At 39.2% G+C, this 25,717-nt stretch overlaps 1 protein-coding gene across 50 annotated transcripts in view; it reads left to right on the plus strand.

Annotated features, from left to right (window-relative positions):
* Window positions 1-21,424, plus strand: part of MLIP (muscular LMNA interacting protein) — a 232,125-nt gene extending 210,701 nt beyond the window's left edge. For 34 of the 50 annotated variants that reach the window (XM_070586268.1, XM_070586292.1, XM_070586274.1 and 31 more), the window contains 2 exons: window positions 10,271-10,324; window positions 21,101-21,424. In XM_070586268.1, the coding sequence (XP_070442369.1) occupies window positions 10,271-10,324; window positions 21,101-21,106 (60 nt within the window). In that variant the 3' untranslated portion in view covers window positions 21,107-21,424. The remainder of the gene's footprint in view (window positions 1-10,270; window positions 10,325-21,100) is intronic. The other 16 variants (XM_070586275.1, XM_070586249.1, XM_070586261.1 and 13 more) reach the window with 1 other exon arrangement.
* The last annotated feature ends 4,293 nt before the right edge of the window (window positions 21,425-25,717 follow it).

The raw sequence follows: 25,717 nt of genomic DNA on the forward strand, positions 1-25,717 counted from the left end.
CAGTGAGCTGGTATTTTAAGAGAAGCACTTCTGAAAAATGAAATATCAATCATCTTTAGTTGGGTTCTCCACTAGGGGGCAAAAAGAACATTTCGACACAGTAGATGCCTTAATGACATGCTGGCATTTGAAACCAGGCATTTCAGTTTATCTAATTGGCAGTCATCATTCTTAAAATGCACTTAATTTAATCACAAAACAGTTGACTTTTAAATTTCTTCCAGGAAACTGAGAACAATCCGTTTTTTCTATTATCTGTCCCTGAGCTCATGTGTTGTCATCTAGCTGAAATTTCTCCTTGGAACACTTTTAATAAAGTCATTTTAAAAATTAAGAATTTGCTAATTTGAAAGAGATATGCAGGAGGAGGCAGGCTGGATGGCATTTTTAGTGAGGAAAAGTATACTTGGAGAAAGATGATTTTTAAAACTCTTATAAAATAACACACTGGCCCCTTAGAATTTATTGACTGTGCTTGTGTTCTCTAGGCATAGAAAAATAAACTGCCATCAGTTTGCACCTTGTTCAGATGGAGGCACTAAAGAAAAATGAGCTCCTTGTATTTCACAGCACTCAGCTGCCAGCTGCCCCTTCCTCATTGCATGATATCTTAGATCAGGTTCCTTAGAAGCAGAGCCTGAGACAAGGGTTCAGATGTTTGTGCTTTATTGAGGGAATGCTCTTCAGAAAAACATCCTGTGAGGGAGGGAGGGAATCCAAATTGGGGAGGGCAAAGAGTGGAGCCTATGTGATCTCAGGTAAGGGCCAGCCTTGGCCTAATTCAGAGGGAGAGGGCTCTGGAGCATAAATTATCCATCCTTGAGGCAAAGGATCTGACAGTTGGATATCTCTTATCAGTCTGTCACTGGCTGTGGGCTATGGTGTGGGGACAGGGTCAAGTAACTCAGCATTAGGATGCTTTTCTCAGCTGCTGGCAATGGTCTGTAGAAGGAGGGACCTGTGGGCCCTGAAATATAAGAAAACCCTGGTGGAGGCATTTATCTTTGCAAATGGAGTCTTTAAAATATATATCTATATATATTTGCTTTGGTCACAGTTGCTTGTCTAACATTCTTTGAATGCCATTGCTTTTTTGAAAATGTCTTTTATCTGAGGTTGATCCACATGAAATTGCCATTATTCAATGTTTCTGGACCTACAAAATTATCGCTTTCACAGAGTTCAACCTAATTGTTTGTTCATTGCTTTAATTTAGTTAACATTTTACTCACTCTGTGCAACAAAAGCCATATGTACCATGTGATATTTACATAGTCAAGAAGTCTCTTATGTTGAAACTTCAGGGCAAAATTTTCCTATATTGCTTCATCTTGCCTAATGTGACCACTGTTTTACTCCTTTCATTAAAATATGAACATAAAATTCTTTCAGATTGCTAAATTTGTTGTTTACCCCTGTGTAACTGATTGAATACAGGGCAGATACTTCATTTACAGCCATCAAATAATGATACCCATTTGCCCTCAATCAGCCGTATGTTCATAAGTTCTGTGACTCAAATAGAAATCTTTTACGGAAGAAAGATTTGACTGTGGGCTTAGACCCTTCCTCAGGTTTGTTTAAAAATATCTATTTAGCTCTCATTGGGCATTTGCTCTTAGCTCTATTGAGGCATTTGAATGAAATATAAGGCTACTCCTTACTCTCAAAGTATTAGAGGTCAACCACTGGAAAATCCTAGTACTTTGAGACTGTATCATTAGGAATAAATGATTATGATGGTCTTATCTTCGTGTTCATTGATTTTTGTTTTACCAGTATATAATGTCTATTTTTGTGCTTTATACATTTTTCTTAAATTTCGTTTTAAAATAATGATTGATATTCCAGTTTTACTGTTGGTTTGTATTAGACATATAAAATCTTTTGCTCCTTTTATTTTCAACTTTTACATGTCTTCTCGTGTGTGTGTGTGTGTCTCTTGTTGACCATATATTCTTTGATCTGGATTTTTTTAATCTTGAGAGACTTCTCAATGTATGAGAGTATCTCATTACATCACCTTAATTCTGCCATGTTATTTTACATTTTCCAACACTGTAATTTCTTCTCTCTTCTTTCCAGTTTTCCATCCAAGAGACCTCATTTTAATTTACTAGTTTAAAATTCTTTCTGTTGTTATGATTGACCTTAACTTAGGGCTCACATTCATGTTTATATACTCCTATCAATGTTTACATCTTCTCTGAGTAAGACAAGTCCATTTGGCCCCTTCCATTACCACCCAACATGTTGATATCATCAAATTCTAGATTTTTATTTCTGGCATGTTATGGTTATAATTTCTCTCTTTCTTTTCCATGGTCTGTCATGGCTTCTCTCTCTTTTTTTTTGGCAAAGACATTCTTACGCAGGGTGTTTTTAATACCCTTCCTTCCTATATTTCTTGCTCATCCTCCTGTATTTATTTCTCTTCTTATTTGAGTCCTTGATCCAAGAAAGTTTTTTTAAAGGTGGGTCTTTATTTGGCAAATATTCTGAGGCCTTGTATACCTGAGAGTATATTTCATGCCTTCACATTTGAATGACATTTTAACAGTTTATCAAATTGTAGGTGATAAAAATCTTAGACAAAGATGGTAGTATTTTATCTTAATTTTCAAAAGATCTCACTCTTTGGAATGGCTGAAATCTACTACTATAACTAAACATAGAGTTTTCCATGGGCTTCTTAGGAATCAGTAAATACCTTACCTATTTTATGGTTTGAAGTTTGAATAAAGTACTACCATGGCTGCTAGCATGTGGTTCTAGCAGGAACATAGCAGGGAGTAAAAGAAGACAGATTCTCCAGAGGGGAGATCTTAGACTGTGACAAGACTCAAGAAAGCAAGGCTGTCAGAATCCCCCAGGAATTGCTGCAATCTAAGACCAAGTTGCAGTGCCTGGCAGGACGACATTGTTGGAGGGGTGGGGCAGGGAGTAGTGGGTGTACTGAAAGTTTAAATGTGTGTAACAGACGTGGTAAGAGTGTCAGGAAGCACTTACATCATTCCTGAATATAGTTTGAAACAATGCATAGGAAGATGTGGAGTTGGAGGAATAGGGTCCAACTCCAGGGAGGTGGGATGGCAGGCACCATACAGGAGGCAGCCCTCCAGTTACCTGTAGACATACGGTCCTCAGCTCATCTGCCTACCAACCATTCACACATCCTCTTCCTCTTCAACTTCCTCTCCTCACATCCTCAAAGATGCTGCTTGGGGTGTAGTGTTAGGAGAGAGTAGAGTGGGATCTGGTAAGGGGTCCCTGGAGTACGGGGGGAGACACACAGATTGACCCCATCACAATCATGCCTGTTCCTTGTAAGAAACACTTTTCCACATTTTTCTGGTACATCAGTTGACATCTGTTGACACAGTCCTGAGTTCTGGGATAGGTTTCTTGAAGTTGGGATAACTGGTTGCAAATTAGGAACAACTGGGATGGGACTAAGGAGGGGCAGGAGTCAAAAAATATTTATGAGGTTGAGAGTCTTAATACAGAGCTCTTTATTTTCTATTATATGTTACATTAAGATAAAATGGCTAATACCCCTTATATTCTATAAAGGAGAAAGAATGGGGGAGAAAAAAAATTCCACCAACATTATCTTTTGTGAAGAAAGAGACATTTGGTTTATGATTGTGCTAGAGTTAGTATGATATTGAAAACAATTGAAAATGATGTTTCGCCTGTAGTACTAAGCAACTAATTGTGCCCTTGAAGGATAGAGGTAAGAAAGAGAACAACAAATAGCTTCCTTGTCAATTCCAATTTCCGTTTCCAGAATTTATTTTGAGTCCTAGAATGGTGTGGAATATAGATTTGGCTCCATTTTCATTAAACCTGGGAGCTGTGCAGTGAAAAAAATGAATGGTGTAGTTAATCCCCCTAGGGAAGTGGTTTTCTAGTTGAGAAAGAAGCAACTCTAGATGAAAAATGTGGGTGAACACAGGGATGTGGTATTTGTTTTCAAAACAGGCTGAACATATAGTGGATGGAAAAAATTTCCCTTGTGTTGTCTTTTAGAAAGCGGTCTTTGGAGGAGAGCATTCGAATTCCCAGGTCTGTGCCTCCTGAGATGGAAGAGGAAAGGCCAAAATAAAAATAGGGTAATTTGGGAATTTTCAGCTACATTGCAAAAGACTTGTTACAGGGATCAGAGCTAAAAATTCCTGTTTTCTTACTGGTGTTAGGCTTCCTGGTACTTAGACACCAGTATAAAGATATTAGTGACCAGCACTTAACAGTGAGTTTTCTGTGGGTTCATAAACCAATTAGCATGTAAATTCCAGCTGAACATATGATAATACTCAGGGAATACACAAAGGAATGTTGTGGAACTTAGTAGTGTTTATAAAAGTTCATGCAAAGAGCAAGTGGCACAGCTGAGAACTCGTATTAAGGATCCCAGGTAAGATTGTATGGAGTTCATTTGTACCATTGCCAGCGACAGGCATAACTACTACCTCAGCTGTGGCTCAGTGGTGGAGATTCCAGAAAGAAAGGACTTTTTTTTTCTGGATGGCATCATTTATCAAGCAACAGATTTTTGCGTATGTATCGCAGACTCATTGAATTATCCAAGTGGAAGAGGAACTGGAACTCATCTAGCTAGGGCCCAGATTTTAAAGATGAGGAAATGGAGGCCCAGAGACAAAGGGACTTCCCCCAGGTCATGCAGGGAGTTAGTGGTATAGACAAATTTGTAAACCTTTGGGCATCACCAAAAATAGAGGTCGCACCTTTAAATTTAAAAAATAAATGGTTAAGCCACTGATGTTCTGTAATTTTTAAAAGTATTTCAGGCTAATGCAGATGAAATCTTTAAGACATATGAATAGGAGGAGCGTGTTTCTGACTGTCACTGAACGCAGCTTTTTCCTCATAGCTCCTGCCATGATCCGCTCTCGTTAAAGAAAGACTCAGCATTGCCCGTGTTGTGTTCCAAGGCATAGGATCTTGAGCAATATCACCAGTTAACTAGTGTTTGGTGCACAGTTGCTAGGATGTGATGGGCCCTATTCTCCCACAGCTTGCAGACTTTGGGGGAAATGAGACAAACTCAGTTAACAGCCTTTATTCATTTAATAAGCATTTTCGAGGGCTTACTCCTTTGCTTCCAAAGTGGAGTTGATGCACGCAAAAGGCCTGCGCAGTAATTCTCTAGCCTCAGTTCCTGACATTCTCATTCATTTTGCCCGTCCACTCTGAATTTTCTCCCTTCTTCGACTCAGCCTAACTGAGTAATTTCTTTTCAGTTACTGACCCCATATGCACTCTCCATAACCCTTATCAATATCAGGAGACGTATCCTTTAGATTTCAGCCTCTTGGGAAGAGATTTCTTCATCCTTCTAGACTAGGTCAGATTTGTCTGTTATGAATCCTGACAGCCCTCTGAACTTTGCCTTCAGAACACATTATTTTGTGTTTGTTTCTCTATATTCCTGATTATGTGATTAATGTCTGTCTCTCCCACTGCATGGTGGTCTCCAAGGGCAGGGACAATGTCTGCCTGTTTGCTATTATCTCTCTAACATTTAGCAAAGTGCCTGACATACTAGCAGGTACTTAATAAAAAAGATCTGTGATAAATTATTTAATTATACAACTGGAGTATGACTTGTTTTATTAAGACATTTTGATTATAGTTCATTTCAGTTGTGAATAGATAAATATTTGAAAAACAATTCCATCAGTTCATAAAAACGTTGGCTATGGCCTCACTACTCAACCTGTAGTAGCCTTGGCCTCTGCTGAGATCCCCTTAGAAATGCAGACTCTCAGGCCCCTCTCTGGACCTACTGTGTCAGAGTCCAAAATTTACCCCAGGTGCTTCCTGGGCACTGGGATATGCTGGAAATCAGGGATTAAAAACTCAAATGTTTTGTTTGGCCAAGCAGATCCCCTAAATGAATGAAGTAAGCCAGATATATAAGCATGATAATAGGTGACCTCTGACCCGTGGTCTCCTCTTGGTAGGAGTGACGGGGGCTGTGTTGACATGGAGATCATTGGGTTCATCTAAAAGGGCAGGCCGCTCTGCAGATCAGGGTGATCGCAGGCCTGCTGTTGCAAGACCTTTGAGCAGTTCAAGAGAAAGAAACATCAGCCTACAAGAGCAATCTGTGGACTCAAACACTGTGACACCTAAATTCAATTCTTCTTAAAGCAGAAGCATCATGAAGGTCAAACAGAACACACGTGTGTGACAGTTCTGGTTCAAAGGTGTCTGGTTTGCAAAGTTTCATATAAATGAGGAGCCTTTCAGGAATGCAGTAAACACTTCCTAATTCTTCATGAATACAGACTTCTTTAAGTTTGCAAGTCAGAAAATCCTCTTTTTTCTAACCCTTTCATTCATTCCTTCTTTCATTAATTTATTCATTCACTTCTCATTTAGTGTCTGCCTTGTGCTGAGTGAGCCCTGTGCCAGGTGCAGGAGACCTAAAGAGGAATAACATATAATCCACATGACTTCCAATGGCTTCCAATCTCATAATGACGACATAACACTTATGAAACACAGCATTTTCTGTAGCTATCGCTACAGTAATTTGTCACATCTATTTTTGAGAGGTGTTCTTAAGAAGGTTACACTCTCACTTGAGTAGTTCACAAATCTAGGTGGGGAGACAGAAGGAGAAGGCACAGTTTACTGAAGACAAATGCAACAAAGAAGCTTTACAAGAGGATGCGCTTCAGCAGAGAAGCAATCCCAAATCAGTGAGTTCTGCAAAGCACGTGTAGCACTCTCGGTGATTTTCAAATGTTAGCACTTCTTGCAACACTTCCTCGGCTTCACGATTTCTGGCAGACAAGAAAACCTACTTCAACTTCATGTCGGAGGCAGAGCTGTTTCACAAACCTAGAGCTTTGAATTCATTTCTCAGGTAGATTAAAGACTTAAGTGATTTAACCGCATTTTGCATGTTTTCTTTTTTTTCTGGTCATATGGTTCTCATTTCTCCAGTTGGATTGAGGGCATTTTATCTGTCTTTGTTAGAGAAGTTTGTGTTACCTCTGGAGAAGCGGTGACATTTATGAGAAAGCCCCACACTGGTAACAAACACTTTCCAAAGCTTTATATTATTTTGGTGGCAGCTGTGATCAAGAGTGTAATAAAAATCAGCTGAACGTTTTATTCCACTACCACTTGTTGATTCTCCCACAGTGGTGAGTGAGCAAAGGTCTAATTAGTCTGTTCCACAATATCTGGGCCTGGTCTCCATCCAGCATAAAAGCAGGTTTTGTCTCATTTCATCTGAGATTTCATTTCACTGATCCTTCTATGTTGAATAATGTTCTGATGATAAAATTAGTAACTTTTCGTTCTTTTTTTTTGAGACAAAATAGTAATTTGTTCTCCAGAACACTTACCACCAAGTAAGCAGACTTGGAGGACTCTCTCTGTCCCTCTGTAGTCACCTACTCTTTGAAGAGCAAGCCATTCATCTATGTAGAATTTATGGTGATGTTTTAGTTTTATTCTTTCCATTCTGACTGTGAGAGAATTTTCATCCCATGCTTTACTGTCCTCCCCACTTAACATCTCTAGCCCTTATGCATTACAAAATCTTGGCATTCAGCAGAGATATCAACTTTATTTCTCTCAAACATTTCCCATATTTTCTTTTGTAATCAATAAAATGTCTGCTTGATGCTTCTTCACTCATCCTAGAGAGTAGGGGGTACCTAGAGTCACGCAGGAAAACTTGAGTCTATCCTGTTCTCTGAGGCAGTGCTTTAATTTAAAACTTCTTCTTTATTCTCTCTCTCTCTGATTACTTGAATATCTTCCAATCCCCCCACCTCCATCTATATTTTGTGAATCAGCCACAGTGACTTTTTTGAAATGAAAATCTGATCACGTGCCCCATTCTTGTTTAGCATCCTTCCGTGGCTTCTCACTGCCTCGAGAATGAAGCCCAGACTTCTCATCTGACGTAGAAGCACCACTGTATTGTCTCCTGCATGGCCATTCGTAGCTGCACCAGCAACTCCTGAACTGCTTCTGGTCTCTGAATGGGACACTCTTGCCTCTAGTATGGAGCTTTTCCTTTTGCAGAATGGCACACACTACTCCCTTGGCCTGTCTCCCCCTCTCCCCTCTCTTGAGCACGTTCCAGGGGCATGTTACCACTTCATACTTGCTTTGAAAGCACAGGCTTTGGAGACTATCACCCTGGATTCCAATCATGGCTCTGCCACTTACTAGTTCTGGATCTTGACTAAGTTATTCTGCCTCTCCATGCTTTAGTTTCCTCATCTGTGAAACAGGATAATAGTGCTCTCCTCATTAGGTTGTTGTGAAAACTAAACAACAAATACGTATAATAAATTTATCATGTGAGCACATAATACACTATTATGACTAAATACATTAACCTTCACAAGATATTAATATCGTATTTTATTTTATTTTTTTGGTCAGCTTGAAGATAACAAAAAGGCAAATCTATTGTGACAAAAAATCATAAATAGGAGAAAGCATTCCAAAGCCAAATATAAATGATTTTGGGATTACCAATGAATTATTATCCATCATTTTCTGTTCTCTCTTGTTGACTAGGATAATTAATACATAGTTTTTGAATTCAAGATTAAAATAAAATGGATTTAAATGAAGAGATACCTATATTGGAAAGAAAGAATGGAATGTAAAAGTAGACATTCCATGATTACTCAATTGTTTTTCCAGTGTCAGTTGGTTATTTTATTAGGTGTGTTCCAACATTTTCAAATTTCAAGATATTTATTCTATTCTATTTTAGGAGACTAGGAGAATGGAAATTTGACATTGTATAAACTCTGATGATTCATGTAATTACCACACCTCTTAGCCTAGGTATGCTAATGATTCTGCTGTCTCCAAGACCAATTACTTGGGTCTGAGATTTGATGCAGTACATAGGGTCCAGTTCTCAGCCACACTTAGCATCTCAGGAGACCCTGACGAACAGGAGAAAGGAAGCGCTTTCAGCTGATTTCTGGAATGCCGTTTAGATCTCCTGTTGGCTCTCAGGCCAGATCATGCTTCTATTTTAAGCAATGGTCTCTTCTGTTATGATACCCAGAAGATTTCAGACTTGGGGACAGAATGTAATGGCCAGGATTCAGTGAAGCTATGGCTTTAAATAAAAGCAGACTCCATTCTTGAAAATCCGCTGGAACAGAGGGAAGCCTGAGGAAATGTGAGGCAGGACCGCCTTGGCCTCCCCAGCAGCCAGTGTTGGCTCCTCCAAGGGCCAAGGCTGAATTTCTGGGATCCTCTGAATTGCCCTGCAGGATTAGAAGGTAGTCACTGTTGCATTGATTTATTGACCAAATCAGGACCCTTGGAGCGTGAAAGGGAACCAATCATTTCCCTAGCCCTGATTTGCCTAGATCAATAGCAGAATTAGGAATATTCCTGGCAAATCAGGTACCATGGTTACCCTAAAGTTGGTGTGAGTAGAGATGGTAAAAATAAGGGGTAAACAGATTTACTACGAATGATTGCTCTTCCCTTCTTTGTGTGTGTGTATGTCCCTTATGCTGTCTATCCGTCTCTTTTTCTTGCATGTCTATGACTTTCTTCTAGTTCAACAGGTTTAAGTGTGTGTGTAGTGCTCAGAAGACCCAGGCAGTAATAAAAATTCTTGGATAAGCAAAACAGCCTGCCTTCTGTTAGTGTCACTGTGTTGTAAACTACGTTATAATAACATCATCTGGTAAGACCGCAATGTTTATAAGTCCCTGTGTAGTGAGATCATTAATGTTTACAGTAATGCACAATGCTTTACATTCCAAGTAAACATTTACTATCTACAGATCCCTCTGCATCTACTGTGGCTCTCTGCATGATCTGTCTCTTCTCCTTTGAAGCTTTTCAATTTGAGGCCTATTGGGAGAGTTGAAACATAAATATAACTTCGTTTCCTCTCTATGGTATCAGTGTGTTTTAACAATCCATTCACTCAAGAAACATTTCATAACTGTCTATGCTATGTGGCAAGCACTGTCAGAGTCTAAGTGGGACAGAGATAAATAAGATATGGTCTTACGCTCAAAGTGTTCACCATCTGCCAAAATGTTTTTCGATGTTAAGAGTATCTTCCTTTGTTTTTAATAGCAATCAAGTCTTGACGTTTACACTTGGTAGAATGTATGGTGATCAGCAATAATATTCTTATTGTCACTGTCTGTCTATTTAAATGAAATTTAAACATTTATTTCTCCTCACTTCTCCTCCTGACCATAACCTGGGCATCTTTTCTGTGAAGCTGAGTCATCCAATGGTGGCTATTCCTGAACACGAAATTCTTGATTCCAAAGAGGTAATCGGAGATCTAGTTATCCATTTCCGGGTGATATTAGGTTGTAGAATTAAACCAATTAATCTTTTAAAAAAATTAATAAAATCATACTTTTTTTTAAAAGAGAGAACTAACTGGCCCCTTGTGTTCTTCAGAAGCAACTGATAGTTAAAGAAGTAAATTCTCACTGCTTCTCAAGGTGGAAGGGGGTACTAGAGGGCCCCATGTGCCTAACACCTTGATTACAAACCAACTCCTTCTATCTCGTGTCTGTCTTTGTGATTTTCTCTTTGGATTCATATGTGAAACCACTGTTGTCTTCTTTCTCCAGAGGGTCAAAAGATGTCCCGTAATACGTATGGTGGGTCTTCTGAGTCAGAGGCCCCAGTGTCTCATGGTATCTCAGTTTCAGCTCATTGAAGGATGCCTGCTTAGCTCACTGAGCTGCCCCCCCAAGTGAATCTTGCATTTGGCAGGCAGCAAGTAGGCAAAAGTACACCAGCTGAGAAGTAGCCCCTGAATTGCATGCAAGTGTTTAGCCATTTTCACATTTTGAGCTAACAGATAAAAAATAAATTTGAAAAAAACATTTCATTTTTATGAATACTATACCAAACAGGCAAAGAAAAAGTTTTGTAACGAAATTTGTAATTTTTGTTAATCAAGAGCGAGAATAATTGAACGTTTTCTCTTCTACCTCCTCAAAGTGGTAAATATGAGAAAAAAGTGATTTTTAAAGGACTTATCTTTAAGGAGGGAGTAAGTGAGCTCAATACATTCATTTCATATGCCCTCACAAGTGAGACATGTTCAATTTCACGGCCTCCAAGTTTAGAAAAAACAAGCAGAGTACAAAAGAGAACCAGGAATAATAAAATTCCAAATAATATCTGAATTTTTCCCAAAAGTGTATTTCCCATAATTTAAGGCATATGATATACTTTTCATAAACTGACATCCCTACTTCTGCAAATTTTAAAACTTCTATCACATAAGACCAATGTGCCTCTCTGCTATAACATTAGTCATTATCATATAAACGTGTGTTCTGAATAAGTGTGATTTATATCCTTGACCACATGTCTGATTTTTTAAAAATAGGATTATTGGTTCAATGAGTATGGACGTATGGAAGACTTTTGATGCACATAGCTAAACTGCATTCCTGAAAAATTGTAGCAATTCACCCTACCAGGAGCCTGTTCTAATCCCTGTTTCCATGTACACTTGCCAGTATTGAGAAGTATTATAATTGCCAGTTTAGTGAAATCTTCTTATATGTTAAAAAGTGCTATGCCCTTTACATGCATTATTTTACTTAATCTTCACAAAACATTGTAAGTTAAGTACTATTATCATTCCCATTTTACAGATGAGGAAACTGAGGCTGGGGGAAATCAGTATAATGCCTAAAGCCAAATGGCTGGGAAGTGTCCACACAATCAGGAATCAAATCCAGATCTGACAGCCTGGAGTCCATCCTCCTAACCTCTCTACTATACTCTATCCAGCTCTCTCTCTTTATCTAGAGCTCTATCTACACGATCTCAACCTTCCTCTCTTTAAAATCATATTTTAAAATATTTGCAATTTAAAAGGGGAAATTATCTTTCCTTTTTATTTGCATTTAAAAAATTCTATATTTTTCTGTTACTTTTGTCTATTTTGCTTTGTGTTACATTATACATTTATCTACTGGTATGGTAATATTTTTTCTTATTGAGTTGGAAACTCCCTTTATATATTAAGGATGTTAACTCTGTCAAATTGCTAGTCTTTTCAGTGTGATGGTGGCAAATTGTGTAACAGTCAAAAATTGGACAAATGTATATGTCCCAAAATAGGAGAATGGTTGAATAAATTTTGCGTATTTCAGATAAATGTAGAAAAATAATCAAATGCTGTCTTTCTTTCAAACAATAATTTTGGTTCAAATTCGTACAGGCTATATCTGCACAATAAGAATGTTCCTGCACAATGATAGAAAATCAATTGGTTATTTAAATAGCAAAAGCATCCAGTTCAGATAATAAATGCTGAATCCAGAACATTTGAAAGTTAGGTAACATGAAAGACTGTGTTACTAGAAAGAACAGGGTAGATGGAGTATTGTAGTATTTTCATTTTTTGGGTACCAATTATCACAACCCTAGAGACAAAACTTAAAATAAAGCTAGTGGGTAAGATTGCCAAAAAATGATTCAACCTCTTGTTTGGAATATGTGAAAATCACTGTAAAAGAAACTAAAGTTCGGGGCTGGCCCCGTGGCCTAGTGGTTAAGTTCACGTGCTCCGCTGTGGTGGCCCAGGGTTTTGCTGGTTAACATCCTGTGTGCAGACATGGCACTGCTCGTCAGGCCACGTTGAGGTGGCATCCCACGTGCCACAACTAGAAGGACCTAGGACTAGGATATACAACTAGGTATGGGGGAGATTTGGGGAGATAAAGCACAAAAACAAAGATTGGCAACAGTTGTTAGCTCAGGTGCCAATCTTTAAAAAGAAGAGAAGAAACTAAAGTTCGAAGTTTAACAGTTGTGAGAAACAGCGAGTTACCGTTAATATTAAAAGAAGTGTAAATAATTAAGCAAAAGGTCATTTTATGCTTCCAGTGTGCTGTATTTTACTTCTTAGTAACATTGGCACATTTTGGAGCAATTTAACAACTTTTTAGAATTTCTTATGTTATGTGGTCAGACCATAATATTGACCCATGTATTTTCCCCAAACCCTTTATTATTTATTTACCTGCAAAGCACTAACTGAGAAAACTATCTTTTTGTAAAGCAATTCTGGTCTTATTTTCCAGAATTATGACCACGTGGCTTAGGGAAAAAAGCATTCCAGTTACCAACTCAGTGCAGATAAAGGGCTATGGAAGAACCCTCGATCGGGTCTCAGAATTTCCCCCTTGATTTTGCTCTCATTTCCTAAAGACAACAGTCTGTCTGTCTGACTACCAGACTCCTGTTGCTTGTATTCAATCACGCTATTTGTGGATACTGGTTTTTAAAATTAGCTCAGTAACTCGTTTAATAGCAAACAGACCTCAGATTTATCTGATTCAATTTGCTCATTGTTTTTATGTCATATGATTTATGAAGCACATTTAAAAAGAACTAACTCAAAACAATTCCACTATCATCTAGTTCAGCAGTTCTCAACTCTGGCTGAACATTAGAATCTCCTGGGCCTTTTTCAAAGCCCCACTAGCAGGGTTCCACTCCAGGCACATTAAACCAAGAATCTCTGGAGGTGGCAAAGGCAAGGGCGTGTTTTAAATTCTCCCCAGGTGATTCAAATGTGCAACAAAAGTTGAGATTCTCAAATTCTGGCTTCTTCACTGGCAGTCTAGGAAAGCCAGTCAAACCAATTATTTAATCTTGGAAACAAAAATTTGAAAGTAAAAGCAGAAGAACCATAAAAAATTTTGTTTCCGGGAAGGCTTTCAATTAATAAAAATTTGGGTCCCCTCTTCCTCTCTAATGTCATAGAGGTTTAACACGTGCTTTAACCTGGGGAGAGTAGTTTTGAGAGATCTGTTCTGTGTTGAGATTCAGTGTAATTTCCTTAGTAAAATCTAACACTTTGCTTCTGTTTCCTTTGATATTCCACACAAGGTTTGGAAAATAATTAGGCTAGGGCTGGGCCTATTTTGGCGCAAGCTAAGTCTGGGGCCTAGTATGTTCCAAAGAATGTTTTATTTAACATTTTATATGGCACTTCAAAAACAATACTTGGCCATTGATGAACCCTTACAAAAGCAGATGAGATCCCTACATAATTGATTTGACCATTGCGGTCAGCTGGCTGATCAATTTTCAAAGAAGTTCACTTTCATAGATTTCAATTGTTCACACCAATGCCTTAATCTCTAAGTCGGTGGTTATAGAACACCATCTACGAACTCCCTGCCTGAAATAAATGATTTCTGAGTAGAATTACTTAGAATAAATTAAATTATAATAGCAACAATTATTTTTGCTGGTATTCATCAAGTCTCGTGAATTCAGCAACTCTGATCCACAACTGCTCTATAACCCATTTCTCTTTCTACAGCCTTACTCGTAAAAGTCATACTGGGCAATGAGATAGAATCAGACCTGCCACTCTTCATAGCACCTGCTACAGGAGGCCCTCGTTCTTTTTTTTTAACAGGGTCAATTGATTTAAAAACGTGATTAGATGCATTTGATTCTGACCTTTCAGATCCACTTGTTATTAACACACCTTGGGAGCTAATCATTCACTAGCTATCCATAAAACACATACGAGGTGTCAACGAAAATAATCCATAATCAATCTATAAGTGAAAATTTGGGTGAGTTTATTCTGAGCTAAAATGTGAGGACCATGGCCCGGGGCCTTTCTTCCTGAAGGAAGGAAGGGCACCAAAGAAGTGGGGTGGACAGAGTGGTTGCATACCCCCAAAGAGGATGTTTCACATATGGCTGAAATGTCCCTTTTACAATAGTCACGAGACTGCTCTGTTGGCACAGCGATTGATGGACACAGCAGGTATGTCTGCTGTCTCGGTGAACACAGCAGGGTGGCAGGTCTGTTGTCTTGAGCTGGGTGGTCACAAGTGAGCTGGGTGGTCAAAGGTGAGCATAGCAGTCAGTTCCTAGCCTAAGGAAAGATGCTTATCCTTAAGGAAATGCCAATGTGGGGGGAAGTTGCACCTTTATCTTAAGGGCATTTGTTCTTGCTGTAGTAAATGTTTAAAGAAGATATACAGTGCATGCTCAATGTCCATGTCAGGCCCTTTGGGAAAAACAAAGTCAGGCTGAATTAGGTTTACACCAAATGGCTTCCTCATGTACTCCAATATATCCTATTGCTTGCCATTTCTATTTGTTAGAGGCAAATTCTCCTCCTGTCTTCTTCCCTCTCTTTGCAGACTTTGATAAACATTTAAGGGTTGGCAAGATAATTCTGCTAGCAAGGTGGCTGTGACTGATTTGTTGCTGAGCTGTATAAGCTTTTTGTGTTCATGTTATTTTGAATTCCTGAACCTCCATTGACGTCTACAATTCTAATCTTATGGGACAAGCGTCTCATTCCTTTATCTTTACTCTCCAGATGAGAACATAAAAAAGAGAAAATAAGTGACTTGTCCATGGAAGCCACTCTCATTTTCTGGTTTGACTCAAGGGTAAAAATGAAATTATCAAGAGGAATGGGCCTACTCTATTCCCTTCTGGCAATTTCTGATAAACATTTATTTCTCAAAACCAAGCTTTGATAAATCTTGGATTGCAGAGTTCAAGGTTGTAATCTCAGGCAAGAACTTGGAATCTTGATATTATTAACTGCTGATTAAAAGAAGACTCATGTGCTTTGATAACAACTGTCTAGAGGGCCAGGGTAAATTTGTCTTATAAAGACACCTAATATAAACATTGAATGGATAGCCACCTTACCCAGGCATCCAGGTAGACAAGAAAATAATAAAGGGAAGGACATTCTACCACCAGATTTGGCAGCAGTGGACCCCATCACAGTGACTTTCTTGTGTTGTAAGTCCTCAGCTTGTATTGGGGAAATGTAATTTTAAAAAGATCTTTCTGCCAACCCGGAAGTCCTCTTCATAAAGGTAGCAGAGAAAGAAAATAATTTTATTATTGAATAAGCACTGAACCAGAATGTGAAATGCATCACAGACAGTCACTAAGAGATTGCAAAGACAGGAAGAAATCTCACCCTTCATGCAGCCAAGCAGATACAATCCTTCGTATACATGTTCTCAAGATAAATAGTAATTCAATTCCTCTTCAAGTAAGAGGGCTTAAAATTTATTACACATAGTTCATCCTAAATTACCTGGTAATTGAGATGGCCATCCATGTTAGTTAATTGGCTTTACACAAAGGAAAAATAAACTCTTCATATCTTTATGACAAGAGGTGGTTTTACAACTTGGAGCTAGGTATCAGCTAAAGTTAGGCTTTTACCCTCCCTCAGAAACCAGGAGATAGGGGTGCTATCTCACTTGCATGTTGACATTCAAAGCAGAGGGTTCTCAAGTCCTTGAGAAAGACTTTCCTGGGTCTTAAAGCTGACAAAATGCCTGTTTAGTTTTCGAAAGAACTTACATACATTTCAAAGAGAGGAGAATGTACGTACAATGACAAGCTTTCTAAGGTAACTGCTCTAAGAGCCAAGGAAGGAAATCTCTTCCCTTGTTTTCCACAATGAGAATTAAGCCTCTTATTTTTAATCTCTCTTTGTCCTTATACCTGATTGACAAGGGACAGAACCAAAATCTGAGAAAGTCTTACTCTAAAATAGCCAATAAACAGAAATGTGTCTCACTTGTTTTTCTTTTCTAGGAACTCAGTTGAATATGTTGTAGGAGAGGTGGGGTTTGGCAATTTGGGGATCTCTCCAGAGTCACCGTGATAGATTAATGTTGGGTTTTGTATTGTGGTCAGTCATGGTAAAGCTGAGCAAAAGTCAGGAACCAGAAGAACTAACATTCCTCTGTGTGCTAGTTTTTCAAGATAAACAAAAAAGCTCAGGATTAATAACTATTTGGAGCTTAGGTCATCCAGACATTAAATGTTTTTGATCCCAGATTCAGTGTTGTGCTCTCTAGAATCCAATATACCTGCATTTTCTATCATCGGGGAGAGAAAATTCCCCTCTTCCTTTCTTGGTTCTTATCGCTAGTTGAATAATTAAAATAACAAACGGCAGATTGACAGTAGAAGATTAAATTTAATATATGTGCATGAGGAATTCACATAAGTATGAAGATTCCAAAGACAGTCAGGCAAAATGAGGTCTATATGCCATTCTGGGCTATGGAGAAGGGAGCAGGAGTCTGGGACTTCAAAGGGAAAGGAGGCAATTTACAGAAAGAAGAAAAGAGTTAATGTTTGGTCAACAAACGTTTGCCAGGCCATCTAGAGATAGTGGGACACAGAAAGGTCTTTGATCAAAGGGGCCTTGCTAGGTTCCTCCTCGTCTACCACACCTGGTTCATATTATACTGTAGTTCTCTATAGCGATATCTCCTTCCCGGAACAGGTCCTCTATCTAAATTCTTTTTAGGCAGTTAGAGGGGAGGTTGAAGTTTCTTCCTAAGTCTTTTGTTTCTTAAAAATAATCAGCCTTAATCCTCAAGTCAAAGAGACACATTTTGGGGTGGCAAATTTTGCTTCCCTACACTATCTATCACAATACCTTCATAGGACCTTAATTACTGAATGTTTTATAGCTTCTGGATTATGAATGGTAAATTCTGATACTAGATCTTATGTTTTTATACCAAAGGTAGAAGTTATGTAAATGTCCACAATTTATTTAAGAACTTTCAGAAAAAAATGAATATGCAGCCATTAATATTAAGACATACAAATTCTGGAAATGGCTTTTTTATTCTGGATACATGAAATCTGACTTCATATTTACAAGCACACATATGTAGATCATTTTGCTTTCATTTGACAGAGAAGAGTATGCATAGATGGTTTTGTATTAAATAGGAATGAAAAATCAATTTACACAGCACATTCTTTAAAGAAAAATGCTTTCTGTAACATTGGCTTAAAGTTTCACAACACTGAATCACTTATTACCCAAAGTTAACTCTAAATAAAAAAAAAAAATTTGGAATTTGACCCTCTTCAGAATTACAATTTTCTAAATGTCTTAAGTTCTTTCTTATTTATATTTTCTTACATCCAAAGTAAGTGTGTTGTTCACCTTGATGCGGGGTCGGTGAGCCGAGGAGTCGAAAGAAAGATTTCTTAGACTCTCAAGATCTGGCAGTAGTGCTCTTTTATTTAGAAAATAGTGTGGAATAGCATGGGGACAGGACCCATGGGCAGTCAGAGCTTCTGCTGCCCCCGCTGGTATGGGGACAGAGCCCATGGGCAGGCAGAGCTGCTGCTGCTGCCCCCGCTGGCATGGGGACAGGACCCATGGGCAGGCAGAGCTGGTGCGTGGGGACAGGACCCACGGGCAGTCAGAGCTCCTGCTGCTGCTGCCCCGAGTTGAGGGTTAGGACTAAATTTAAGGCATAGGTATGTGAGTTATCTCTTTACAAGACAAAGAATATGTAAAAAAGTTAAAATGGTAGATAAGAATCAAACCGGATTGAGTAAATGGCAGAAGTCACCGCTTGAATTTTATCCTCGGCTAAAGACAAAGGAGGATTTGTGGGGGGGAGGGTCAGTTACATGAGGTTGCCAGACAGTAACCAACTTAAGTTCTTGCCTCTGGCATTGACCAAGAGCCTCTAGAGATAAGACCATCCCCCCCCTTCCTGGCACAGAGAGGGAGGCATCTTCACAGATAGAGGTTTCCCTTAGAAATGTAAATGTTTCCCAACAAAGGGGCAAACAAATTCCACTCCTTGGAGCCTGAATCTCATCTGTAGTTTTAAAAGTAACCAGCCTAAAAATCCTCATCATAAACTGTTTTAAAATTAAGCAGCCTAAAAATCCCCATCAACCTGGCAATATAATAAAATACTGAACCTTAACTACCAGGGTGTAATCTGAAAATAGGGGTTTATTTATTTATTTTATTAATGATCTTCATCTTTTTTTAAATGTTGACCTTTGCTTTTCCTGTTACTTAGCTCTTTACCTATATTGAGATTGGCAGAGGGAAGCAAAAACTTCACAAAGTGTCTAAAGTCATGATTCTACCCGTCATAGCATAATGCATCATTTCAAACCAGCTGCTGACTTGTGGTGCCCAGCATTGCTGTGATCTGCTGGTGGATTCGGAAGAACTGAGCAGTAGCCCTGAGTTTGTCAGCCTGGTGTCAGAGGTTTAACTACCTATTCCTCTCTAATCTGATTTAATTATTTATAGGGTTATAAAATCTTATATTTGAAAGAGAATTTAGAAGGCATTTAGTCCGATATTTTACTTAATGTTATAATCCTGTCTACAAGTATATCCTTATATATCTTCTGTTTAAACTCTTCCCGTGACAGAGCATTTACCATTTACAAGCCAGACACAATATATGTTTTAGTACAGCTAAAACAAACTAGTGACGACATGAACAACAAAAATAAATAGGAAACATCGAACAAACTAGGGTTTTATTTCAAACACTGTAGGCTTGGGCATGATACTTAATCTTTCTGAGCCTCAATTTCGTTCTGTAAAAGGAGGTCAAAGGATTATGGTGAAGATTTGCATTAATGCATGTGAAGTGCTTAGCATATAAAATACATAGCACTTCATAAGTGTTAGCCAAATGATGACGATCTCTTTAAAGCTCTTGTGATATTAGCTACCAAATGTTGGTGCTTTGGGGAAAATGAAATAAATGGTGGTTTTTATTTGTTAGAAAGAAAAGGAGGAGATGTAATTTAGTCATTTCCTCCCTTCGTTCTAAAGCTCCAGAGCATTCCAGATGATGAAAGCTCCTGCTCGCTTATTTCATTACTGTTGATTTTTCTGTGGCCCGAACAAGTCAGTGCATAATGGAGCTACCCCGTTGTTTTCATAGCTTTTTCTATACCTCCTCCTTCTAGTCTAACAAATGCATTTTTTCCTAAATGATGCAGAATGTATCCGTGTTTCACAATCCTGCTTAGCTGCTCCGCCATGCCATACTCAGGTTTCCTGTGTGCTTCACGGCCCCCTTGCACGTATCTCGTGTTCCCCTTGGAGCCGGCTATAAGCCACAGCTCTCTGACCGCTCCCTCTTCACCCTGTGACCCCGCCCAGGACAAAGTAGGCAGAGTTGCCTACAGAAGAGCAACTGTCCTCTTTTATTCTCCACCAGCCATTTTGGAATGTTCCATTGACAGCCTTGAGTTGGCACCTGGAAAGATAAAGTTGTGGTCACTTCCTTCCATTGGTGTCATTCTATCACCTTCTATCAGAGTAACGTTTTCGAACTAAATTTCTCTTCTGCCCTCATCTCTGATGCTTCCTTTTATACTTTCTTTCTTGATTTGTATAATCTGCTAATACCATCTCCACTCAGTTAAGTTGATCTTATCTGTTCTAGATAGTCTAACACTATCAAATAGGAACACTTGGAGATTGATGGATAAAGAAATTATTGGAATCACTCCACTAGCACATAGAAATGTTTTAAAGCAAATTGAATCAATATATGAAAAAAGGCAAGATGTTCATTTACTGTTTCTCTCTCTCTTTTCTTTTTTTGGTGATGAAGATTGGCCCTGAGCTAACATCTGTGCCAATCTTCCTCCATTTTGTATGTGGGATGCTACCTGCTGCCACAGCAGGGCTTGATAAGTGGCATGCAGGCCCGTACCTGAGATCCGAACCTGTGAATGCTGGGCCGCTAAAGCGCAGTGCACAAACTTAACCACTACACCACCGGGCTGGCCCCTACTGTCTCTATCTTTTGTAATGTTCTGTTCTGCAAAAGCTGGGACTTAGTCTAATTCCAGTTCACTTTACCTCCTCATTTTAGACATTACATTTTAGGGAATGATGCAGTCTATGCTAAAGGAAAAGGAAGGCAAGCAATTGAAAGGTGTGGGGTTGTGGGTGGGATATGGCAATGCTACTCCTTAAGGCTACCATAGCCCCATGCAGGAGGCCAGAACCACTCTGCTGAGCTCTCAAGACATCAGAGTCTGATGTGAAGGTACAGCTGTTTGTCTCTTTATGCCATTAATTGTCTAATAAGAAAACAGCTACTGAGGGAAAAATAAACAAAAATTTCCTACTATCAACTGTTTTTTTATGAGATACTATGCCCAAATATTAATGTATAAAGATTGGGACATATTTTAAAAAATTTATTTATCTCCATCAACCTGACTACTATTTTCTCTTATTTTGCAGCAATGAAGTTGGAGCAGAAGCTGAAAACACGGGCTATGCTGAAGTTTTTTGGAATGCCGGTGCTAATCACTTGCTAGGTCTAACTTTTATTTTTTTCTGCCTTCGTGTTTCTTTTATGAACTGCAGTGCAGCAGCGGAACTAAAAAAAGTTTTCTGCGGGCATCTAAGATCGCAGTAGTCTACTAACACCCAGCATAGGAGAGGTTAACTATGGCTTCTCGCACCACTGTTAGAGCCTTCTAATGCCTTCTATTAAGCTGACAGCAATCCTAACGTGCCCTTATATTTAGCAGCCAAATAAAGAAGAATCATGGGTAAATAGAAGAATGGTTGTGACTGTTTTTCAACACCAGTTTTATTTAATGCATACATTACTTAACTGAATCAGGTTTTATCACCCCTTTGCCTCATTTCTTTTACGTGCTAAAAAAAAGAACAACTTTTACAAATGAGTCCCTGCCTGCTTGCAGGGGATGCTAAGATGCAGGGGTTCGTTGGGCAGATTTCTAACATGAGAAAGTTGGTATTTCACATCACACACGCTGTTTTCCTGTTTGATTGGGGTTCTGTGCTGCCGGGACAGACTATGTACAGAGGCAGCCCAGGGATCGTGTTGCTGGAATGTCTGACATCACTGTCTCTCTTGTCCATCACCACAAGATTCTTGTGAAGGCTATTTCAGAGTCAGTTGGTACTCATAATTTTGGGAGCAGCAAAGACCACAGCGCAAACCCACACTGTGATGACAATCCTGGGAGCCCACCCTCCAACACACCCAATATCGGCCCACAATATCGGGCATGTTTAGTTTCTTTCCCAGTTGTCATCCCCAGTAGTCTGGCCTCGGCTTCTCGAAGTGGTTTCCTTTTTATAGCCGTCTGTCCAGCTGGGAAGCCCTGGACAACACACCCTAAGGAAGAAGCCACGCAATTCTGGACAGTGAATTTCTGGTAGCAGAGGAGGCTGAGTAATGGCTGCTTTACTTACCCCTTGAACACAGCTCATGTTCCCGTTGGAGCCAGATCTGTCTGAACCACAGTTCCCTCAGACCACTTCGTCGTCAACCCATCCTTCTGCCCAGGGCTAATCAGGGAGAGTTTCCTACAGAAGAGCAACTGGCCTCCTTCATTCTCCACCCGCCATTTTGGAACGCTTCATTGTCAGTCATCAGTTGGCCCAGGAAATATAAAGGTCTCATCAACTCCTCATTAGTGTGTGAAGAGCAGCAGAGCCCTAGTACAGCTCTCGGCTCATCTCTCCTCCCCCTGTGAAGACTACTTCTCCATCAACCTGCTAAGTTGTGTTGAGGTATCACTTTAGATTATTAATAATAATCCCTAGTATTTATTGTGCTCTCATCATGTGCCAGGCACCACACCTGGTGCTTCGCATGAATTTAATTTAACTTTCACAATGAGCCTGTGAGGTAGGTATATTACTATTCATATTTTATGTTTGTGAGGACAGGGTCCAAAAGGTTAAAACAAACTAATAAATGGTAGAGGCAGAATTCAAATCCGGATAATCAGATTCTAAGAGCAAGCCATTTAGTCAATCATTTGTCCATTCATTTATTTATTCAGTTGTTGATCTTGGGTATAAAAGGTTGAGTTGATCGCACTCCCCAGTTCATGACAGATTGCTGTTATAAGTTTGGGCAAGGCCCCTCTCTGGTGTACCTGTTGACTGGATGATTGATTGGATGATCTTTTATAATAATTTCTATCTTCCTTCCCCCTGCTGTAGGTACACATTCTTACTTGTTTAATCTATATTGTTTACTTATGTATGTTTTGAAGATGTGCATTGTTTTTGTCTGCATATATATTTAATAAATGTAAATAATATTATTGTTTATATTCGGTTTCCTTTTTGTTTCACTCAGCACTGCGGTTTTTAAGCTCTATCCACATTGCTCTGTAAATGTCTAGTGGCTTGCTTCCTCACAGCTGCACGCTGTGCCCTCATCACATTTCAACTACTCGCCTGCCTGGTGGTGATCTCTTGGGTTGCTTGCCTCTACCAGGAACAGCTGTGGTGCATATCCCCTGTGGACCCTTGTGATAATTTCTCCGGAATATATATCCAGGATTAGAATTACTTAGGTATAAGTATGTGACGCAGTTCAGGACAGGTCGCCCCAAGACATGCCACACTAGCATGTGGATTATTTCAGGCTGAAAACAATCAAGGACCAGAAGACTCAGGAAGAATTTCGACCTTCTCTCTTCCTGCCTAAAAGAATTAAAAGATGGGAGATCTGTTCCGGGAAGAGCTGTCACCATAGATAGCTAAAGTAAGACGTAAACCAGCTGTGGTAGACAGGGAGGAAGCTAGCAAGGCCCATTTGATCAAAGTCCCCTCTGTGGGGACATTGTCTCAGCATGGCCCAGCACACAATTGTTTACTAAACCTTAACTTCTTCCATCTTCCTCTGGATTGTCTTCCCTCCTTTTGAAATCCCAGACCTCTGCCTCCTTCTCCTTAGTTTGGGATGAGCTATATATGTCATTTTGGAATTTTTCATGCTTATGTGAAATCCCCATGTGCACATATTAAATTTGATTTTCTCCTGTTTACCCGCCTTATGTCATTTTAATTGATTGACCAACCGTAAGAACCAAGAGGGGAAGGGGGCAATTTTCCCTCCTCCAAATATGCATGTACTTAATTTGACTAAATCCTTCCAGATTGCTGCTCTCTGGAATGGAGGTGCCTGTTTGTATTCCCACCAGCAAGGTCTTAGGGCTCTTATATCCCCCAGTCCCTCTCTACCTTTGAAGGTCTGAGCTTTGAAACACTAGGCTACATTATCATTAAAGGCAGCTTTTAAGACGGGAAGTTTGTTTGAATATGATCTCCCATTCCTTGTAAGTTTTCCCATTTTCAGAGACTTTCATACGCTTTAACTCATTGCACTTGTCAGTCAGGTATTATTGTCTTCATTTCATTGATGAAAAACTTGAACCTGAAGGGTTATTTGACTGAGGGCACCAAAGTGGTGAATGTTAAAGCTAGTACAAGATCTTTTAATTTTTCTGCTGTGTTATATCTACCCAAACAAGCTTTATCTGAACATCATAGTCTAATCTATTTGTTCAGTTTCACAGCAAAGATCAGAGTGTTAAGAGCATGAGTACAGAAGGGGTAAGTATTGGTTGTGGGGAGAATATGGAGAATTGGCTGATTTTTGGGTTGGTTGGTGCTTCAGTGCCCTGAGGAGCTCAGGAACACAATGGTTGTTTGTGAGGAGGAAGGGGTGGGAACACATGATATTGAATAGATAGATATTGAGGCTGTGTCTTTACCTGGATTCCCTGGGATGCAGATTCTTAATTTTCTTCTTCTTCTTCTCCCCAAAGCCCCCCAGTACATTCTAGTTGTAAGCGCCTCTGGTTGTGCTATGTGGGATGCTGCCTCAGCATGGCCTGATAAGCGGTGCCATGTCTGCACCCTGGATCTGAACCAGCAAAACCCTGGGCCACCAAAGCAGAGCGTGCAGACTTAACCACTAGGCCACGGAGCTGACCCTAAGATGCAGATTCTGGGATGAGGATTTAGTGTAAATAGTTTATTTGGGAGGTGATTACAAGGAACCCTGGTGAGAGCGTGAGGGTGTGAGCTAGGGAAGGAAAAGAACCAATCAAGAATCCATTACAAAACCAGATACTGTGATGGGCAACTGGGGCTCGTCCTGTGGGGGAGTCTAGGACTCGAGGTTGGACGTGTCAGAGATAATTCCACTTAGAGGAAAAGGAGCCGGGGTAGTTATTCTAAAGCTTGACTACTGACCTTTACGTGGTGCTGGCTTCTCTCTTTGTAAAGCTCTTGTTTGTTTGACTTTTCATTATGCAGATCCAATAGGACCTGGGATTTCTTGTGTGATTTTAATCTGGGAGAAATAAGTTTATTGAATATTGTTCTTTGTTGTCTCTGAAGTAAAGTGCAGGAAGCAAGAGTTAATGGAAAGCTTAAGTAATAAGGGAATATTCTCAGAATTTTATTTAGTGGACAAGCGAAAATTCTGCCATGAGTAATGGGAAGAAAAATCCTTCTTTTACTAGACTGCCATGAATTTCCACATAAGAAACAACGTTTATCTATTAGAAATTAAATCAACTGTGTGAGAGGATAACTTGGTTTGTAAGAAGGAAAGATTGTTTTCCTTAGAACAAGTGGAGAGGCCTTAGAATAATCAAATAGTAATTTAGAATTATTAGTGAATTTGTTTAAAATGTATATTAAGTTTTGGGGACTTTCCACATATTTCTGTGGTATGTTGTAAAGTTAAACATTATATTCCCCTCATGTTTTAGAACATAGTATTCTCAATTTATTTGATTAGAAATTGATTTTTATTTATTTTATATTTTAATGAGCACACTTTAATTTTCTCTTATAAAGGTTTTCTAATGGATTTATTTGGAAGTGTTCAATATCACTTAGGCACCTGAGTCCAGATTTTCCTCAACTGAAAACTCTGGGGATAAATTCAAATAATGAAATGAAACTACACAACAGGCAGAGGAAGCTTAGTAAATAACGTAAAAACAAAAAACAAAAAAATCCACTATATTTTCCAGGGACCTAAAGATGGTGACTCAGAAATACTGAACA

The sequence above is a fragment of the Equus przewalskii genome, chromosome 19 (genome assembly GCF_037783145.1).
Source record: "Equus przewalskii isolate Varuska chromosome 19, EquPr2, whole genome shotgun sequence".
In the NCBI taxonomy this organism is placed as follows: domain Eukaryota; kingdom Metazoa; phylum Chordata; class Mammalia; order Perissodactyla; family Equidae; genus Equus; species Equus przewalskii.